The sequence below is a fragment of the Siphateles boraxobius genome, unplaced genomic scaffold (genome assembly GCF_051911475.1).
Source record: "Siphateles boraxobius isolate OS27281-9 unplaced genomic scaffold, OSU_SipBor_1 53, whole genome shotgun sequence".
Classification (NCBI taxonomy): Eukaryota; Metazoa; Chordata; class Actinopteri; order Cypriniformes; family Leuciscidae; genus Siphateles; species Siphateles boraxobius.
The window spans coordinates 1,522,579-1,542,569 of record NW_027509175.1 but is presented as its reverse complement, the minus strand read 5'-3'; the positions used below and the strand labels follow the sequence as shown (position 1 = coordinate 1,542,569).

General features: G+C 40.9%; 1 protein-coding gene across 1 annotated transcript in view; it reads left to right on the top strand.

Annotated features, from left to right (window-relative positions):
- fat1a (FAT atypical cadherin 1a) overlaps positions 1–19,991 on the top strand; it is a 116,603-nt gene that overhangs the window by 24,419 nt on the left and 72,193 nt on the right. The window contains 1 exon segment of the mRNA XM_077204962.1: positions 10,414–10,728. Within this exon segment, the coding sequence (XP_077061077.1) occupies positions 10,414–10,728 (315 nt within the window).

Here is a 19,991-nt window from a genome sequence, read left to right as displayed (position 1 = left end):
CACTGAAGTGATCGAAAGCTTTCAGGATCTCCTCAGGGGAGAAGACGCACTCAACGACTAGGTTCCACTTCTAAAGGCGTAAGCACGCTACCCAATTCTAGGGGGTGCTCGCAGAAGTGATGGTAACTAACACATGTTCTTGTGATAGCCACCTGAACCTCCGCGTTCGGATGTAAGACCGCCCGGAATCTCCGGGGGAAGAACGCGTGTGCCATCGTGCCCCGTCCCCGAATCCAGGGGAAGTCAGGAAGGCTGTTGAAGGGAACCAGGTCTAGTTGGGCCAATGAGGGGCAACTATGAAGACCTGTTCCTCTCCTGACATGGCACGTAGGTGCAAGTGACGGGCGCAAAAGACAGGAGCATTGCTCAACATAACATGTGAAGATCACTGGGCTTCAGGAGCATTTTCTGCTCAGCACTTGAGTGTGACAAGTTCACTGAGCTTCAGGAGCATTCCTGCTCAACACCTGAGTGTGATAAACTCACCGAGCTTCAGGAGCATTTCTGCTCAACACCTGAGTACGAAGAACCTCACTGAGCGACAGGAGCATTTCTGCTCAGCACTTGAGTGTGACAAGTTCACTGAGCTTCAGGAGCATTACTGCTCAACACCTGAGTGTGATAAACTCACTGAGCTTCAGGAGCATTTCTGCTCAACACTTGAGTGCGAGGAACTTCACTGAGCACCAGGAGCATTTCTGCTCAGCACTGCGTGTGATGAATTCACTGAGCTACCTGTGATGGACTCACTGAGCTACAGGAGCATTGCTGCTCAACACCAGAGTGCGATGAACTTCACTGAGTTTCAGGAGCAAATCTGCTCAACATGAAGAGTGATGATTTCACTGACTTGCAGGCGCAAGGCGACCATGAGTCGCAGTCACTTTTAGAAGGCTCACTGGGGTTAAACGCATTTCTGCGGGCCCCTGGGGCCGCTGAGTCCCAGTGTTTGTCCAAGGGTAGTCCGCTCGGTTTACCCAAACACTGGCGGAAAAATAAAACCGGGGGGGCAACTGAGCGGCCCCGGAATGGTCATGACCCAGCCGGACCCAGGGGATGGAGTCTCCACTTGCCCTGGCTATAACTGTCGTGAGGCTCGATGGCGGCACGATTGAGTAAGCGGGAGGAGTGGAATAAGGCGCCCTCAGAAGCGTCTGACTCCAAGGAGGAGGTGACGGGTGAGTTTGTGACATGCAAGGGAAGCTTGCGCAACGGTCGCAATGTCTAACAACTCGAGGCACGAATGCACGTGTAGTCGGGGGTCGCCCAGGCCCCCGTTAAAACACGCCCTTTGTACATGGCCGCTCTGTTGAAGAGGGTTTGGCAGCAGACCGGGATGAACTATAGTCACACAGGGTGAGCTGCTCTGCCACGGTCACCTCGGGACTCGATCGTGAAGCTAGCGCTGAAGCGGTCACATATGGAGGGAGCCAAAGGCTGCGACTACCATATACCCCAGGAGCCTCTGAAAGTTCTTTCAGTGGGACCCTTTCTCACTTCAACACCAGCTGAACACATTCTCATTGGAGAGACATGTTGGACCGAGTACCTCTCCAAAACTAGAAAAGAGATACTCAGCCCGTGGGCGAGATTACTCTCTTCCAGTTGACCTGAAGACCCAACGGGCTCTGGAGCACTCGAGGGGAAGGACACTGTACTGATACTCCACCCTTAGACGCAACACACAGGATGGCCTGCGGTGCGGGAGGTAGAGATCTGAAGAACATGTCTTTCAGGTCAAAGCTGCAGACCAATCTTGGGCCAAGATGGTCACGACCCACCACCTAGTAGCACGAAGAACGAGTTTACAACTGGCCTTCGTACCGGCTGGAGGAGCGGCTATATCAAATCCTTCGCCAGCAGGATAAGATAAGCACGCACAAGTCAGGAGCACTGCTCAACACTCGGTGTGATGAATATCACTGAATTTTCAGGAGCACGTCTGCTCAACACCTAATGTGATGACTATCACTGACTTGAGCGGGGTAGCCGAGCCTGAGGTGGGGCAGCAAAGTAGAGAGAGTGGTGTTAGTGTGCTGTGCAACACTTACCTGTCTCCACAAGCGGCAGGGGGCGCGTGAGAAGGCGGATGACCGGGTCCTCGAACGCACCAAGCTGCCTGCTGGCGACCAAGGGGGAGCTGAGGGGTGTAAGGCTATACAGGGTCACACCCGCCAGACTGGCCCTCTTGGGACCCAGGAACAGATGAAATTGCTCTCTCTTTGAAGTGTGGGTACCGCTTGCTCCGCTTTTTTTTTTTTTTTTTTTTTTTTAGGGAGCCAGCGGCGGAACAGACACACACACAAACAAAGGCTCCACCCGGCCCTCACCCGGGGGGAGGGAGTGATCGTGCCACTCCAAGAGCATCTCATCCATTCCTGGGCGGCCCGCTCCGGAATGCTTTCGCTGTCGCTTGCCACCTGGCTTGGCAGCGCCTGGAGCGGGCTGGGCGTCTCTACTGCGGCCGGCTCCCTGCTGAGGCCTGGGTGGAGGCTGCTGCGGAGGGCCAGCAGGAGCGGCGGCCGGAGAACGCCCACGGCGACGAGCAAGCGGAGGAGCTGCCACCGGCGGCGGGTGGAGGCAGCAGCTGGCCACCGGGGCAGGATGTGCCGGATGACCTCCGTCTGCGCTTGAGCGGCAGAGAACTGTTTGATGCAGTTCTCCACCGCGTCGCCGACCAGCCCAACCTGGGAAATTGGGGAGACCAGGAACCGAACCTTGTCCGCATCCGCCATACCAACCAGGCTGAGCCAACGAAGGCGCTACTGGACCACCAAGGTGGACATCGCCAGACCGATCACGCACGCTACGACACCCGTACCCCGGAGGGTGAGGTCGGATGCAGTGCGGTGCTCACCTATGAGCGCACGGTCTGGATTACCCTCGTGCATGCCATGGGTGCCCTAGCCTGCAGCAACGCCATGGCACGCAAGAGGAAGGGGCTTGCCCACAGGCTTTGTAAGCTCTGCCCGTCGGAACGGACGAAACTCACAGGCCTTAGGGGGGAGACGAGGATCCCCCCAAAAGGCAGCGGCCGCCGGACACAGGTGCACCTGTGTCGACAGACCGCTCCAATGGAGGGACACCTCGCAACCCTTCACCGTTCCTCCATCAAGGGTAATGAGGGGGAAAAGCTATTCAGGCAGTTTCTGGCAGAGAAAGATGCTGTTCACCACCTGATAAGCTCTCCATGCATTTCGGGAAAGAAAGGCACTGGGGCGGCGAGCTGAGAACCAGCGCGGCCCGCCCCAAGATACCAAACTCCAGATTCCAACCGAGACTGAACGGGACACGGTGGAGGTTCCACTCGAGCCCGGCAGCCTCGGCGGCCCGTTTCAGCATAGCTGATAATTCTGGATCCGGCTCGGGCAACATTGAACTCCCGGAGGGAGACAATGCAGCCGAGTCATCATCTCCAGAAGTCAGCTCACCCTCTGATGCTGCAATCGGCGTCCTGTCCTCCAGGGGAGCCCCGAGTGAAACCGCTGGCCCACCCATTACAGATGGACCAGCAGAAAACACAGGAGGCTCCAGTGGTTGCAGTGGAAGGGAGGAGTGAGGAGCCCACAGGGAATGGTTACCGGGCGGGACATCCAACACTATCCTCCGGTCACCCATCCCACACAGCACCCGAGGGTGGGGCATGGTAATGGGGACTCGCTCTCCGCGAACGAAGGCGAGTCTCGCCCTCAACACTGCGACAGTCATGTTCCCACAGTGAAAACATGAGCTGTCCACAAAAGCTGTCTCAGCGTGCTGTAAGCCAAACACGTGACACAACAGTTGTGACCATCAGAGAGAGACAGGGAACGACCGCACCCAGAAACGCACGGGCGGAATGACATCTTGAAAAAGACGCAAACGCACCCGTGTTGCTCTTTCAGAAAATAGGACCGTCACCAGTGCCGGAGCACACAGGGAAATGACCGCGGCAACACTGAACAGAGAACTGAAACAGTGAAGCACTCACTTTTCCGCCCTCTAACCAGCCATCAACACACACACAAACATTTAGAAATTTGTTGCTGTTAAAACAGCAGTTGAGAGCTCAAAGCTCGCGATCACCGCTGCACTCGCGCTGTAGAACACCAGCACTGGGAGAGTCTTCCTGAAGAACACCGACACACTCGCTCGTTGTAGACAACAGCACTCTCAGAGACATCAAACGATCGGCTCCGAAGCGAAAGGCAACTAGTGCGTGCACCCACTTCCGTATTTATACCCGCGCCGCGGGGGCGGAGTGTGTGATGCGAATCACGCACGCCAATTACATTGGCTCGTTCAATAGTACTCGAAGATGATAGGCTCCCTAGCGTGATCCCATTTCAGTCGCGTCGACTACGTCCGACGTTATCGACTGAAAGGGAACTGTCCATGTTTGTTAACTATTGTTTATCGTTTTATTTGGATCCCCATTAGCTCCCACCATGGTGGTCGCTAGTCTTCCTAGGGTCCACAGAAATCACATTACAAAAATACAAAAATTCAAGTAATCAATACATTAATTTTATCTATAAGAGCTATACGATATATTAGCTACCATGACACACATTTAAAATGATTTCGAATTATACAGTTATGCAAAAGCAACATCTATTCAACATGTAATTCAGAACAATTTAAAACAAAGACAAACATGCGAAAATAAAATAACATGGTAATACTTTCACACCTGTAATCTCTGTTTTATTATTTTCTTAAAAGAAAATTTACTTTTAAGTTCCCTAACACTGGATGGAACTCTACAGCCCCACTGTATACAATAGTTTTCTTAATAAAATTACACTTGTTAGGGGTGGGAATTGGCAAAAATGTGACGATTCGATAGTATTGCGATATTTGGGCCACGATTCAATATTATTGCGATTCTAAACATATTGCGATACAGCAAGTATTGCGATTCGATTCTGCGATATATTGCGATTCATGTCCCCCATTTTATTCAAAGCCATTACAAAAAATGAGGAAAATAAGACTCCTCAACTCACTTCAAATGTCACATTTAATTCTGTAAACATTATATTCTACACATTAACTGAAGTGCAAAAACTTGAAAACTTGTTCTTGAACATTCAGGACACAGCACCTTATTACAGGATAGGACGTAATTATTCTCTGAATAGGAGACCTCTCACATGAATGGTAAGCTCCTAGCACAAAACTTAAAATTATTTAAAAACAATAGAGTAACATAAAGCAGATATAATAGAGTAACATAAACCTGAGAATAATCATAAAATCACTAATCACATAATCACTTTCGATTTGAAAGAAGACGGACCGTCGTGTACAGCCGGTTGTAATAGTGAAGCCATTTTCGCTTGAATTTGCTGTTTAATGCACGACAACAAAGCACCGCAACAAACGCCACTTTGTGGATGTAATACGCAAATGTAAATGATCAGAGTAAACTCTGAGAAAATCCGAAAGTAAAACATATAATTTCATAATTGAATATTGCAATACTTTGCGCTACTGTATCGATATAATTGCGTGCGCAAAATATCGCGATACTGAACAGAATCGATTTTTTCCCCCACCACTAGAAAGTGTAGTCATAGCCGTTTCATGATCTAATCAGTCACTGGGGATGTCGACCCAGTCTGAGAATTAAATTTGCTTCCTTTCTGTCTCTCTTTGTACACACAAATATGCGCACACACCTATGTGCAAGGTCAGCCATGTTGAGTCAGTGCGAGCGGTTCTCATTGTTCATTGAGGCGCTCAGGTAGCTGTGAAATGCCTCGCTTCAGGGTGAAGAAATGAACAGACAAAGAAGCCAGAAAGAAAGACCTGCTTTAATTCTGTCAACATATTATATAGCTTCAGGACTGGTTTCACAACTTCCTCAACCACAGTTGATTCAAAGGTGTGGCAGAATACCTATGAAACAACTTAAATGCACCGAATGAATCATTACAAGAACAGACAGTACAGAGTGTGTTTTAAAACTTCTTGTTGCTCTCATGTGCTGAGGATTGTACCATTTCTTAAGTGTGAGCTCTAACACGAAGAATGCCTGAAGCTTCTTTACAACAATAGCTTCTTCTCAGTCAGGGTTGGTTAGTATTGTAAAGGGCTCGTGTTTATGAATCGGAATCCTGATTATTGTTAGGTAAATGTTCTTGCATGTCAATTTGGTCCTGATCAATTTAGCCAGGCATCTAGAAGACAATGGATTGTGGGCAGTTCTGCTTTTAAATCCATGCTGTTGGATTTCAAGCTTATTCAGACCAAGTCAACGTTTCAGTATTTTATGAATTTTATAATAAAATAAAAATAAAAAAAGTTTTTAAAACCTAAAAGATGAGGTGAAAAGTTTTGTGTGCAATAATGTTTGTTGTGCGTCATTTAGTGGCATCAGACAACCAAGATTAAAAGTCCTCTGAGCATTAAAATGGATCTGTTGGAAATATCCTGTAAATTGATACATTCGAATCTGGCTTGCAAACTTAGTTGCATCTATAAGTCTCAGAAATGTAAAAAGTATTAAGGCTTTAATGGGAGTGTGCTTGTTGGTGAAGTCATCATCCTAGTGACTGCTTTTACAGCTGCAGCCTTTTGAGCTTGAAGGAGCAGCTTGCTTTTGTGTGTATCCTCTGGTCATCCAAATGAGCATTCAAGCATGGGCAGTTGTTTGGCAGAGACAAAGCTCATTCTCTGTCTCGCCCTTTCTCTCTTCTCCTACCATCTCTTTCTCATCTACATCTATCGTTCAGCTCCTCTGACTCTGTTTGACATGTTCTTATACCCCGCTTTTCGCTTACACACACTCATTTGTCTTTGTCATTCTTCATTCTTAGCCAACCATCTACAATTGTAATTGTTTTTTATAAATGTCTTGCACCAACGATTTCTCCACTCACCCTCAGTTCAAAACACTTAAACCTCTACACGTGTATGAGTTAATCTTCAGTGCTAAACGAATCCTTTGCAAAGTTTAGTTTAAAAACCTTACTGTTAAAGATGATTTATTAGGTTGCCAAGGCAAGAAACGCAATTACTATTGCTCATACTTGTGGTTAGGGATTTGAACAAATCCCTGTCCTAAGAATTCAAATGAAGTATGTAACACATCCAACATTATTTGTGCTACGACATGAACGCTGCCTCATCCTCCCCAAAAAAAAAAAAAAAAATCACGAAGGCTGCTTTTATTTGTAAAAATACAAAAGTTAAAAACAGTAGTTCAATTAAAATCTGAATTGAAGTTAAAAAAATAGCATTTATTTAAACATTGACATAAACGTATCCACTGTCACTTTTGATCAATTTAATTTGTCCTTGCTGAATAAAAGTATTAATTTCTTAAAAAAAAGAAAAGAAATACTGACTCGGTTTTGATTTGTCTAATTTATTATGGATGTTCCTTCTTTAAGAATTAACTCTGCAGTAGGGCTGTAATCAACCAAAGAAAATCTTGGTCGACTGAAGTCCTGAAATTTCGACCATAAATCGACTGGTGGCGGGGGTTAGATAAAAAAAAAACGTTCGATTAATTAGCTGCGCAGTACTTGGTAGCCTTGTCTGCCTAAATGAATTATAAATAAACATAAAAACTAGTAGGCTATTTGCAGTATATTAAATCGTTTTTAACCTAAGGTTAATTATTTGCACTGAAATAACACTCTGTCGGCTCTGACAGCATTGCATCACGTGCACCTGCGCAATATCATAGCTTATGATTTCCGAAAATAGTACTATGTCAACTAGTGATATCGGCACAAGAACTGTTGAGGAATATGCAACATAATTTAGACAATTGTTTTTGTCATATGTTATAATAACTGACAGACACTATCATTTCAGCGCTCTGTGCATGTCCTCGCACAGAGTGAGGCTGAAGCTCAACTTCGCGGCTGAGACACGAATAGACTATTAACTTAAAGCTTTTACTCTTAAACACACAAGGCATGTCCACTTTATTAAAAAAAGTCGACAATTCCTTCCGCGATATTAATTTTGCGTTTGGATGGGTGTGTCCGGGGATGCTACCGCCGTTTCGGGCAGGTGCGCCTGCAGTTATAAAACGATTATTAGACTAAAACATTGGAAAATGCCAATTCTGATATGTTCAAATAGCCTACTCAAAACAGACGGGGCAACCTAACGCAGACAAGTTAGCTTACCGTTTTTAGGTGATATTCGACTTTTTTTCCCTTATCTATTTTTGTAAAATGCTGCCACACTGCCGATGTCTTTGACATGTTAAAGGAGGACTGACTGTAAATTAAACGTTTACAATTAAATAAATATTCAGCAAACCACCAGACCAAGGCCTTCTAGTACTTTCTTCAATCAGTCTCTAGTGGGTTGGGCTAATCCAAAAGAGTGAAAACAAGGGGGGTGTTCTGAAGACAGACTGTTACCTGTAAAACAGGGGTGCTCTGAAAACACCCCCATTAGCAATTAGTGCTTTCCACCTAATGAAATGAACACTGCAAAAAATCGACCAATCAGAATTTTGGTCGAGCCAGAACGTATCGACCAATAAATTGACTAGTCGACTGGGAGATTACATCCTTACTCTGCAGAGTTTTTACTGTGCTGATCTATGGGCCACCTTACACTGATAGCCAATGGCAAAATGAAGTGAGCTATCCATTTCCTTTCTCTCACCTCCTATATTACTGCCTTAAGCTATTCATAATGTCAGGTGTTACAGATCAATGATGAATGAAAAATAAGGCCAAAAAGGTCAAATAAAACAGCCCGAGCTGCGAAAAGCAGTCATTTTTCCTTGTCTTTTTTATAAGCAGTAAGTCTATTCTTTCACACTTATCCCCCTTGAGGCTCCAGCTAGTCCTCTGAGTTTGCTAAAGCCCAGCAGAGCAAGTTAAGAAGACAAAGAACAAGAACTGGCGCAATGCACTGTGCAAAAGACTGCTCTGGAACAAACAGGATAACGTTGTCAATTCCTTCTTTCGTATGTCCTTGTGCGACATAATTGTACTTTGTAACTAAACAAAACATTGCTGAGCTGGCTTAAATAAAGTTTGAGAGTTAGTGAATGAGACTTTATTCTTGAAATGTTTGCAACTCCGGTTCTAAAGATTTCACAACCAACTAAGTATAATCTTTAAGTTCCTGGGCTCAAGTTTAATCGGATCGAGTTTTCAACAACAGGAACCTGCCTGTTCTGGCAGCGGTAAACTTTGGCCAGGGAGTGTCTATCTAGCTCTCTTTTTCATTCACACACACCCCACCTGCCTGCCCTGAGAAACGATGAGATCACTCGACTACTGATAACATTACAGGTCCTTTCAGGCAAGCCACATCTTTACTGGCCTTAAACAAGCCTATGACTTATTCAGTATGGTGCAATAAAATATAAGTCATATACAGTAATACATGCAATAAAACAATCATTCTGCAACATAAATTATGCCACACCTTTTTACACAAGTGTGCATGGACTGGAAAAATGTAGAGATCACAGTCCAAGGCTCTTTTTGCTTTCTCACTCTCTCGCCATCATATGTGATGGATTCGACTGCTCTTTGTATGCAGACCTGCTGTTTGCTCTCTGACGGCCTCCTCTTCCTCCCCCTTCTCATTCCTTTATAGCAGTGAATAGGCAGACTGTTGACACAGCTGAGTGCAATGCGGCACACATGTGAAACATCTCTAATGTTTTGAGATTGCAAGGTAGAGAGCCGAACAGGTGACTCTGGCTCAAAGCAACCAAGTTTAATAAAGGCATTGTACACTTAGAGGACCATAAGAAGATCTAGAGGAGGTATTAGGTTTCCACTTAAACCTATCAGAGACACTTATCTACTTCTTAGGATACCATTATCGTGGCAAAGCATGATGGGTATAGAATATTGTGGCTGTGAACAGTCAAAATGCTTTTTTAAAGGTCTACTTTAGGTTTTAGAGAGTTAGAGATAGAAACACAATATGTGTGAAGTGATTTATACTCATTTGTTATGAAGGTCAGACAAATATCACTTTATCTTAGTACCTATTGCAGAATAAATGAATCATTGTTGACAAATATGCTTAATTAAGGTGTTTATACAATGGTTTCGGTTCCTGGAAATGTTTGCTTGATTAGGAGTGCCACTTTAAAATAAAATGAATTTATTATTTAAAAAATAATATATGGAATAATCAGTTTTGAAATTGACATAAATGGGAATATGTATAGAGGGTTTATTTAAAAGCGTAGTTAAATGTAACAAAATAATAAATGCTTTTTTTTTTTTTTTTTTTTTTAAACACGTTAACTATTTAAAAAAAAAAGCATTGCCAATTTTATTTTTATTGTATTTTTTATTTGAATCAATACATTTGTTAATTTGTGTCCTCCTAGTCCTCCATAGCATAGATGCTACTAGGTGTAACTTCAAATTGCCCGTTGATTTGTCTTAAGGAGATGACACTAAGAATTCTCCCTGTTCTCCTCAGGTGTGATCCGGACACAAGAACTGCTGGACCATGAGACCGTGTCTCACTACTGGCTGACGGTCTACGCCACTGACCGCGGTGTTGTCCCGCTGTCTTCCTTTGTGGAGGTCTACATCGATGTTCAGGATGTCAACGATAATACCCCACAGACCTCCGAACCTGTCTATTATCCATCTGTCATGGAGAACTCACCCAAAGACGTCTCCATCATCCAGATCGAGGCGTTTGACCCGGACACGAAGTCCAGTGAAAAACTCTCCTACAAGATCACTAGCGGGAACCCCCAGGGCTTCTTCAGCATCAACCCTAAGACTGGTGAGTGTATCAAAGAGCTTTGTTTTTATCTTACAGTCATTCTAGTAGTCAATTTGAAGATGGTGCAGAGGTTGACAGGAGTAGACTGTAAGATGTTTGAGGTTATCGAATTTTTCAAATGCGGGCTCAGAGTTGATAAAAGGCAGATTTACTCCAAATGAATCTTCACCCATATTGGTTAACCATTCAAATAATATCTCAGAGTACATTTTGCTTTAATTCAAGAATAAAATGAATGCTGACATTTTAGGATCATACACAGTGGGTGGTGGGGGGGATTGAATCTGAGTGAACAGGCTTTAGTTTTTGTGCTATGATGCTGAAAGGAAACCATGCACTTTTGTTTTTACACTTAATTTTTTAAGATATTAATACTTCTATTCTGAAAGGACACATGGTCAAAAATCACAGTTAAAAAATGTTCATTGTTACAAAAATTATATTTAAAATAAATGTTCCTTAAAAAATGCATAAGTAGCACTGATAATAAGAAATGTTATTTGAACTAAATCAACATATTATAATTTCTGAACTGAAAACTGAAGTAATGACTGCTGAAAATTCAGCATTGTTCAGTTACATTTAAAAATATATAAATATATTAAAATATGTTTGAAATTAAAATATTTCACAATATTACTGTTTTCAATGTATTTTTTTTAAAATCAAATTAATGGCTTGGTGAGCATAAGAGACTTTCTTTCAAAAACTTTTTAAAAATCTTATCAAGCTTACACTGTGTATGGTAACAAAGAGCAATTCTGTTAATTATTTGTTCAGGTCACACTCAACTCAGTGATTCATTTCCTAGTCAAGCATGGTTTGCAGAGCTGATTTTGTTCGTTTTGATGCCACATCAGTACAGTGAAAATGGTCCATTAGAGTAGACATTCATCTACAGAACACATACAAACAGATAGGAAGAGATAGGTTAGCTACGTCCTAATGGTCTTCTGAGATTCTTTGAGTGCCATCAGTTCCAAACCTGTTTTTTTTATGTAAATCTACTGAAGCATAAGGCTCAGTGAATAAGTGTACGAAGGCACACTCGCGTGCTCTCAGATCTTTTGCGTGTTCTTGTTTTCTCACCCCCTCTCTCTCTCTCTCTCTCTCTCTCTCTCTCTCTCTCTCTCTCTCTCTCTCTTTCTCACTGTCGCTCTCCTCTCTTTCTCACTCTCTTCATGGATCACTGTGTACGCATATGGGGTTTACTAAATTGACCCACACTGAATATTTTATACAGCTATGGTTTCCCTCCCTCATCTTCTTCTCCCCCGTAGAGTAGGGGATGATTTTGCCAGCATACCATGGAGAACGGGCATAAAAAGGTGCAAACAGTAAACTCAAGGCCTGCAGCTGTAAGAAACCTTGAAATGATTCACACTTCAAGTTCAGGACATTCAGGAACATGTTAGGTCAGATTACCTAGCGCCTCCAATATCTGCACCATTGTTGTCTGAACTTGTTTTAGTGCTAAGAACAAATCATTTGTATAGTTTAACTGAGGAGCACTGTGATAGCTAGTGGCTACAATCCTATTGCTCCCACAAGGAGAAGAGAAAACAGACAAAAATTAGACAACTATTGATTTACACTTAACAAATGATCCCGCCCCTGAACGATTTAACGATAATGTTTTTGAAAGAAGTCTTCATAAATCATTTTAATATGCTGATTTGGTGCTTAAGAAACGTTCTCATTATCAATGTTAAATACAGTGTTGCTTAGTATTTTTTTCAAATATTTTCAGGATACTTTAATTAATACAACGTTCAATAAAGCAGCACATTTATTTGAAATAGAAATTCTGTAATATTATAATTTTTCACTTTTTATGCATCTATTAATCAATTTATGATCAAATTAATGCATCCTTGCTGGATAAAAGTATACATTTCTTTAAAAAAAATAAGTGACCTCAAACCTTTGAACGGTAGTGTAAAGTAAGAGTGTTGAGCTATAAATTAAAAGAATTTCATGAGAAATGTTCAGAGGGAAGTTTGAGACATTTTTTTTAGATCTTTTCTCAAACTTCTGTGTGTGTAATTACTAGGGTCTTCTTATGAAATCTTATGCAAACTTAAGTAAAAGTCTAATTTGCTCTAAATTCATTCCCATTGCTGTCTAGGAGGAACAACTGAAATATTAAAGAAATCTTGTTTGTGAATTTTTCTTTCCTATGGGTACGGGTCTCTGAAATCCACAATATTTCAAATCCACTAAGTGAGAATGTGAAATGAAAAGCCCACTGAAGCATTGTTCGACTTTGTGAACCTGAAAGCAATCAGTCTTGAGAAACTAGCCCTGAAGTTTAATTTGAGTTGAAGGTTTTGGCCAGTCTGTGAAAGTTGGTGGCCAGCCTCTCTCACAGTGTTTTACTGACTTGTGTGGTCTTTTTTCCCCATGCAGTTACATACACAAATGTGAAGGTTATTTTTGCTAGCATTGGCCAATGAGTTTTCAGACCAAATAAGGGTTTGTACTCCAGCAGACGGTGTTCTCTCAGTTACTGTTCCACACTTGGATTCGCTCCAGGGAAAGAAAGAAAGAAAGAAAGGGAAGGGAGGAAAGAAGAGAGGCAGTCTGATTTTTTTGTCAAATATTAACCATTCCAGGAGCGGCAGATGTGTGGATTATAAGGGCATTTTTGTGTGTTACAATATGAAAGAGATAAGACTTCTATGTAGGAAATGTCTTTTTGCAACACTTCTATTTTCGTGTTCTGAAATCCTTCGCTCATAGTCATCAACAAAGATGGTTCAAAGAAGTTCCTGAAATATTTTGTTATCAAGTGCATATCAGATCTCTAGAGGAAAGGCTCTGCAAAGCATAACTGATCTCGTACAACCATATCGCTATGTAATGTAGACGCTACATAGTTCGTTAAAAGCACAGGGTTCTTCTTAACCACCCAAAGACTTACAGACTCAGACATAATATAACATAACTGGGAGTAATGAGGGATGAGTCCGTCTCTTCCTAGATAACAAACAGCTGCACAGTACATGTCTGTAAATGAATGAAGTTCAATGGAGGAAATCTGTGACACAGACCTGGTTACATCATATTTATCACATCCCCTTAGTTATGTGCTATTTAAACAGCGTTTCTACAAAAAAGAAAAGAAAAAAAGGGGATGTTATTTTCTGTCAATGAATAAACTAAAAATTTCAAAAAAACTGCTTAACCATTAATTGTATTAAAGCTGAAATAAAATATGTAAATATTAGATCAAAATTTAACTGAAAACTGAAATTAAAAAATAAAATAAAGCTACATAGGTATATTTTAAAAAGCTGATGAAAATATCAAAACACACATTAAATTACTATAAATTAAACTAAAAATTGAAATGAATACTATAGAAATAATACTGCCTCAAGGTTTCCTTTAGCCCAGATTTACTTATCATGGGTGATGAATGAACAAGATAATGCTTTCCCTGCTTTAATAAGCATTTCACAATAGCCAGGAGTATAACCCATTTAATCATGATGACTTGCACTACTGTTTGAGTTCTGAGCTCAGAGGGAAAATGAAAGACTCCACTTACTAACACAGAATGAAAATGGAAGAAAAAAAAACTTTCAAAAGTCACTACCTCAAATACATGAAACATTTTGGTCAGATTTCAGGGACTTCTGCAAAAAGAAGGTGAGAGAAACATCTCTAAGTGGCAGCCAAATTACAACGGACAAGATATGATGTCAGCTCAGTGGTTGTCTTTTAAATAAAACATACATTTAACATGTAATACAACAATAAATCCAAAATCTAAAAACCTGCACAATAAAGTTTGTTATTTTAATTCATCCAAGACAGGGATGGGCAACTATGTTCCCTGAGATCCACTTTTGCAGAGTTTAGCTCCAACCCTACTCAAACACAAATGAACAAGCTAATCAAGGCCTTCAGGATTACTAGAAAGCTACAGACATGTGAGTTTCAACAGAGTTGGAGCTAAACTCTTCCTGAGGGCCAGGGTTGCCGAGCCCTAAGTTAAAGGGACATTGTGTAGGAATTTCTCCCATCTAGCGGTGAAATTGTATTTTGCATTCAAACGAATTGTGCTCTCCAGCGCCTCGCTTTTTCATATGCGTGTTGCATCTACGGCAGCCGTTATGTACCAAAAAGCTATGACAAACAATGCAAGAACAATCATATGCTCTATTAAAATATATTCTTATCGAATTTCTAGATTACATAAAAAGTAAACTTACAAAATTTGTTTTTAGCGCCTTCTCAACTTTATTCAATAGCTGCTATTCATCAAAGAGCCTGTTTAACTTTTAACTATAAATGTTCTACTGTCTATATAATAAAGTAGCCTACACAACCAAGCAATGAAAAAAAAAGCATGTCATTAAGACTGTAATATTGACTTAGCCTACCTGTCGAGGAGAAAGCAGGCAACTTCAGCGTTTATTTTGAAATCTTTCTCCTGCATTAGTGCTTTCCACCTGGAAAAAGCTATCCCAACATTGACTCTTGTTTTTTGTAATCTCCGGTCACGTTTCCTTTTACGTTATATTTTACGTGACGCTGGCTCTGAACGAAAACGCGTTGGCCTAGTACTTTTTGACCCTCTCTGCTATTATAGTTTTTCAAGATGGCAGAACGACACAGAAGCCTCCGTGGACCTACCCGTCACATGTATATAAAGATAATACATTCTTTGTTAACGAGGATAAGTCAGATAATTGGCAGAGGTATTTGTAACCCATTGAGGACATACAGTATTTATGAATAAAAATATTGATTTTAGATAATAAAATACCTAAAAAACTACACATAGTCCCTTTAAGAGGTCACACTGTGAGGTTTCGGTGTTCTATTGGTCACACGTCTTTACGTGATGCAAATCACTGGTCAGAGTTCACCAAGCTTGAACTTTGGAATGTAGAGAACTTTGCTCGAGCTTGTGTTTCCGATTTCCTGTATTTGTGTGAATGGAAGTCAATAGAAAGAAAAGTATAGTGTGACAGACCCTTTTATCCCGTTCCAGCATATCAAAACCTGTTAAACTTTTATCAGCTCCAAACTAAGAGATCCACACTAAATCTTTCTACATGAGTACCAGTGTGAGAAAGTGTACTTGTGTGAGAAAGAAAGAGTGTGCAGTGTCATTGTCAACAATATTGTTAGTCATTTCAAAAATTCATAACTTCCTTGCGACACTAAAAAGCGTTTCATGCGATATGACTCAAAGCAATCAAGCAATTAACTCGTAACCCTTATCACAGGCTGCAATAACACCATAGCTACCTGCGTTGTATATATTTGAACAAGGTTTCCATAAACGCTTCATTGCGTATAGAGTTTAATTGTTATCACTGCTGACCTCTATTATAGTATTTCATTTTTCTGCACAAAACGTCACGCCTGACGATAAAACAGTTAAATATAAAGCAGGCCAAACCTCAGTAATTACATGCTCAGAAAAAGCAGAGCCCTGCGCTGGCTCATCTACAAAGCTGCCCTGCAAAAAATAGGACCTGTGGGAAGAAACAGGATAAACATGTTTGTTGGTTTGGTGGTAGATCGGTGAAGAGCACATCTGCAGCCTTGGTGTTTGATTGTTTATTTCTCAGCTAATGCTGTCGTGGTGACTACTTGTATTAGTAGCCTATAATAGTTAGTTCTGGTCCTCGAATATAACTGGACGAGAGTCTTTCTAAGACTGCTGACATTTCACCAGTATCAGCACTTCTCGTCTCTGCGAGTTCTAGACAGGCTTGTCAGTCAGTGTAAATTACATTATAACACCATTATTCAGTGTGGCCAGGTACACAGTCTTAATTTTGTAGAAAGGGGCCAGTTGGTGAAAAAAATACATTCTTAAAGGGTTAGTTCACCCAAAAATGAAAATGATGTCATTAATGACTCACCCTCATGTCGCTCCAAACCCGTAAGACCTCCGTTCATCTTCAGAACACAGTTTAAGATATTTTAGATTTAGTCCGAGAGCTTTCTGTCCCTCCATTGAAAATGTATGAACGGTATACTGTCCTTGTCCAGAAAGGAAATAAAGACATCATCAAAGTAGTCCATGTGACATCAGTGGGTTAGTTAGAATGTTTTGAAGCATCGGAAATACATTTTGGCCCAAAAATAACAAAAACTATGACTTTATTCAGCATTGTATTGTCTTCCGGTTCTGTTGGGGATCCGCGTTCACAAGTCCGCAGTGACGCTGATGACGTAAGACGCTGCTGACGTGTATCTGGTGCGTCAGTGTATTCGGGTTCAAATAAATATGGCTGGGCAAAAAAATGCAAGTCTTCCTCTGTGTGGAAATCCTTAGACATGTTTGTGAAGATTGTTTTGTTTCCAGCGTGCGTCTCCCTCAGACTGTAAACAAAGTTAGGGCGCACCAGACACACGTCAGCAGCGTCTTACGTCAGCAGCGTCACTGAACGCGGATCCCCAACAGAACCGGAAGACAATACAATGCTGAATAAAGTCCTAGTTTTTGTTATTTTTGGACCAAAATGGAATTTCCGATGCTTCAAAACATTCTAACTAACCCACTGATGTCACATGGACTACTTTGATGATGTCTTTATTTCCTTTCTGGACAAGGACAGTATACCGTTCATACATTTTCAATGGAGGGACAGAAAGCTCTGGGATTAAATCTAAAATATCTTATACTGTGTTCTGAAGATGAACGGAGGTCTTACGGGCTTGGAGCGACATGAGGGTTAGACTTTAATGACATCATTTTCATTTTTGGGTGAACTAACCCTTTAACTCTAGTTGTCATTATAAGCTTTTTTACTCTTAATGCATGTGTATTGAATGTTAAATAAAAAGGACTCAACCTTATGAAAAAAGAAAAACGTGAACGCATTTGCGGCATTTGCTTGCGTTCCTCTGTGGTTGGCTTGCCAGTATCCCAGTATTACAATATTGCGGTTATCGCAACAGCCCTATTCTCAGCTGCCATATTTGTCTTCATGGTCACACAAGCACCTTGGACGATATTGACTGGTTAATTTAGTTTTGTATGAGGTAACTAAGGGCTTGGATGAGAGAGACTTTTTTGTTTCTTCCTTTGGCAACAGTAAACAGGTCTTAGTGCTGCTTTTGTGTTTTATTGAAGGGAACATGTCATGGAAAACAGGATTTTCCTTGATCTTTTGTTTCCTTGAGTTTATTGTGCTATGTAGACATAATCGAATGTGCACAACACAAAGCTCCCACACAGTCCATTTAGAGCACATTCCATCCATCCATCCATCCATCCATCCATCCAGATGGGTAAATATAGAGGTAAATAAATAAATAAATGAAATAGTGATAAATAAAAAGAGAGGTAAATAAATATAGATATTACATTTATTTATTTACCTCTATATTTACCCATCTATATCTCTTTTTAGTTCTCTCTATTTATTTATCTCCTTTATCTTCTTTATTTTTTATATATATAGATAGACAAATATGGATATATAAAAAAATAGAGAGAGAGAAATAATGTATTAAATATTTTTTGAAATCAGACAAAAATAAAGGACTTCAGGTAAACGACAGTCAGGCAATAAAGAAAATACAAAATACAGCCGCCTTAAAATTCCAGCTCATAACATCTGAAGACTGTAATTTTCTCTGACACCTGTGCCACACTCAACAAAAAAAGCACTAGAATTTTCCATGGAGAGGGCTGGCAGAGAAACATGGATCCCTGCTGAATTTGTATTTTGTCCTAGAGCTTCTTTCAAAGCCGCAGATTTGTTCAGCGAGTGTAGCTAAGGATAATGACACACACTGCAGGTGAACAGATTGTTCCAGACTTTGAGTCAGGTCATGCAAAAGAACCCGAGTCTGGTTAACCTGCTCACACTGACCTCAATCCCTTCCTCACAGGACAGTTAAAGTGATAGAGTGAGTGTGTGGGTGTGCATAAATATGGTATGGATGTACATACACACATGTTCCTGCATAAGTGCTTTGCCCCTTCATTCTATTCATGAAATTCCCTCACTTTCTCTGTTTCTTTAAGGTCTTTCCTAGCAAAGGCCTTATACAGGCCTTTGCTCTGTATAAGGTGTGTGGGCAGTTTGCTAGCATCTCAATCTTTTCCCTTGCCCTGTTGAAATGCTTTCTCTCATTGACTGCACTACACTTTTTTTGCTCGACTGTATGTGTAGTGTAAGAGATATTCTTTCTACACTCTGTCAGTGAAGAGAAATGAACCTATCTGCTTGAAAGCTCCTTTCAGCCTGATTTTCGAATGCACCCCACTGAGTTGGACTTCGAACGATATGATAAAAGAAATCCTTTATGTGAGGGAGTGTATTTACACAAGTGAACGTAACTACTTATTTCTCATAGTGGAAGCGCATGTGTAGAGAGAGAGAGAGAGAGAGAGAGAGAGAGAGAGAGAGAGAGGGATCATATATCAGTATATCCTTCACGTCAAAAGCCTTTTCAGCTTAACTGGATAGTTCACCCAGAAAAGAAAATTATCATCATTTACTCATCCTCACTCATGTCACCTATATGACTTTCTTTATACTGTGGAACATAAAAAAATGTTTTGAGGCTTGTCTATACTTTTCAATGAGCTCCAATATTGTTTGGTTCCCAACATAGTTCACAGACAGCAGTAAGTCATACATGTTTAGAACATGAGGGTGAGTAAATATGAAAGTATGAAAGGCTTAAACGGATAGTTCACCTAAAAATGAAAATTCTATGAAGTACTTAGAAGAACTCAACTATGACAAATACAAGATACACACAGGATATTTTGACAATTGGGGTATCATACGCTGCACTTTTGTGGAGTGATATTTATTGTAATTTATATTTATAATTATATTTGATTGTATCACATCACCATATAAAAATAAAAATGTCTTGAATTTCAAAACATGCATGTTTCAATTAATATTTCATGTATTCAAATTATTACTAAAGACATTCAGACGTTGTCTTGTGAAATTTTTGTCCTTTTAAATTCAATGTCATGCCATCTGTATTTATCGTTGTCCATTTTTCAAGTATTAAAACCAATAAAACTACAATTAAAAATAAAGCCACATAGAAACAACTAATAAACATGACAACTTTTTAAAAAACTAAAATTAAATGAAACATAGCTGAAAAGATAATTCACAATATTATTACTATTTTACTATAATGGTATATAAGTAATAAATATAAAAATTACACTGCACATGTTGAGTGTTATTTTTTGGACCTTGGGTGTGCAGGTAGTGTGAGAAGGGGAATTATTTCTCTAGCTGGCAGACACA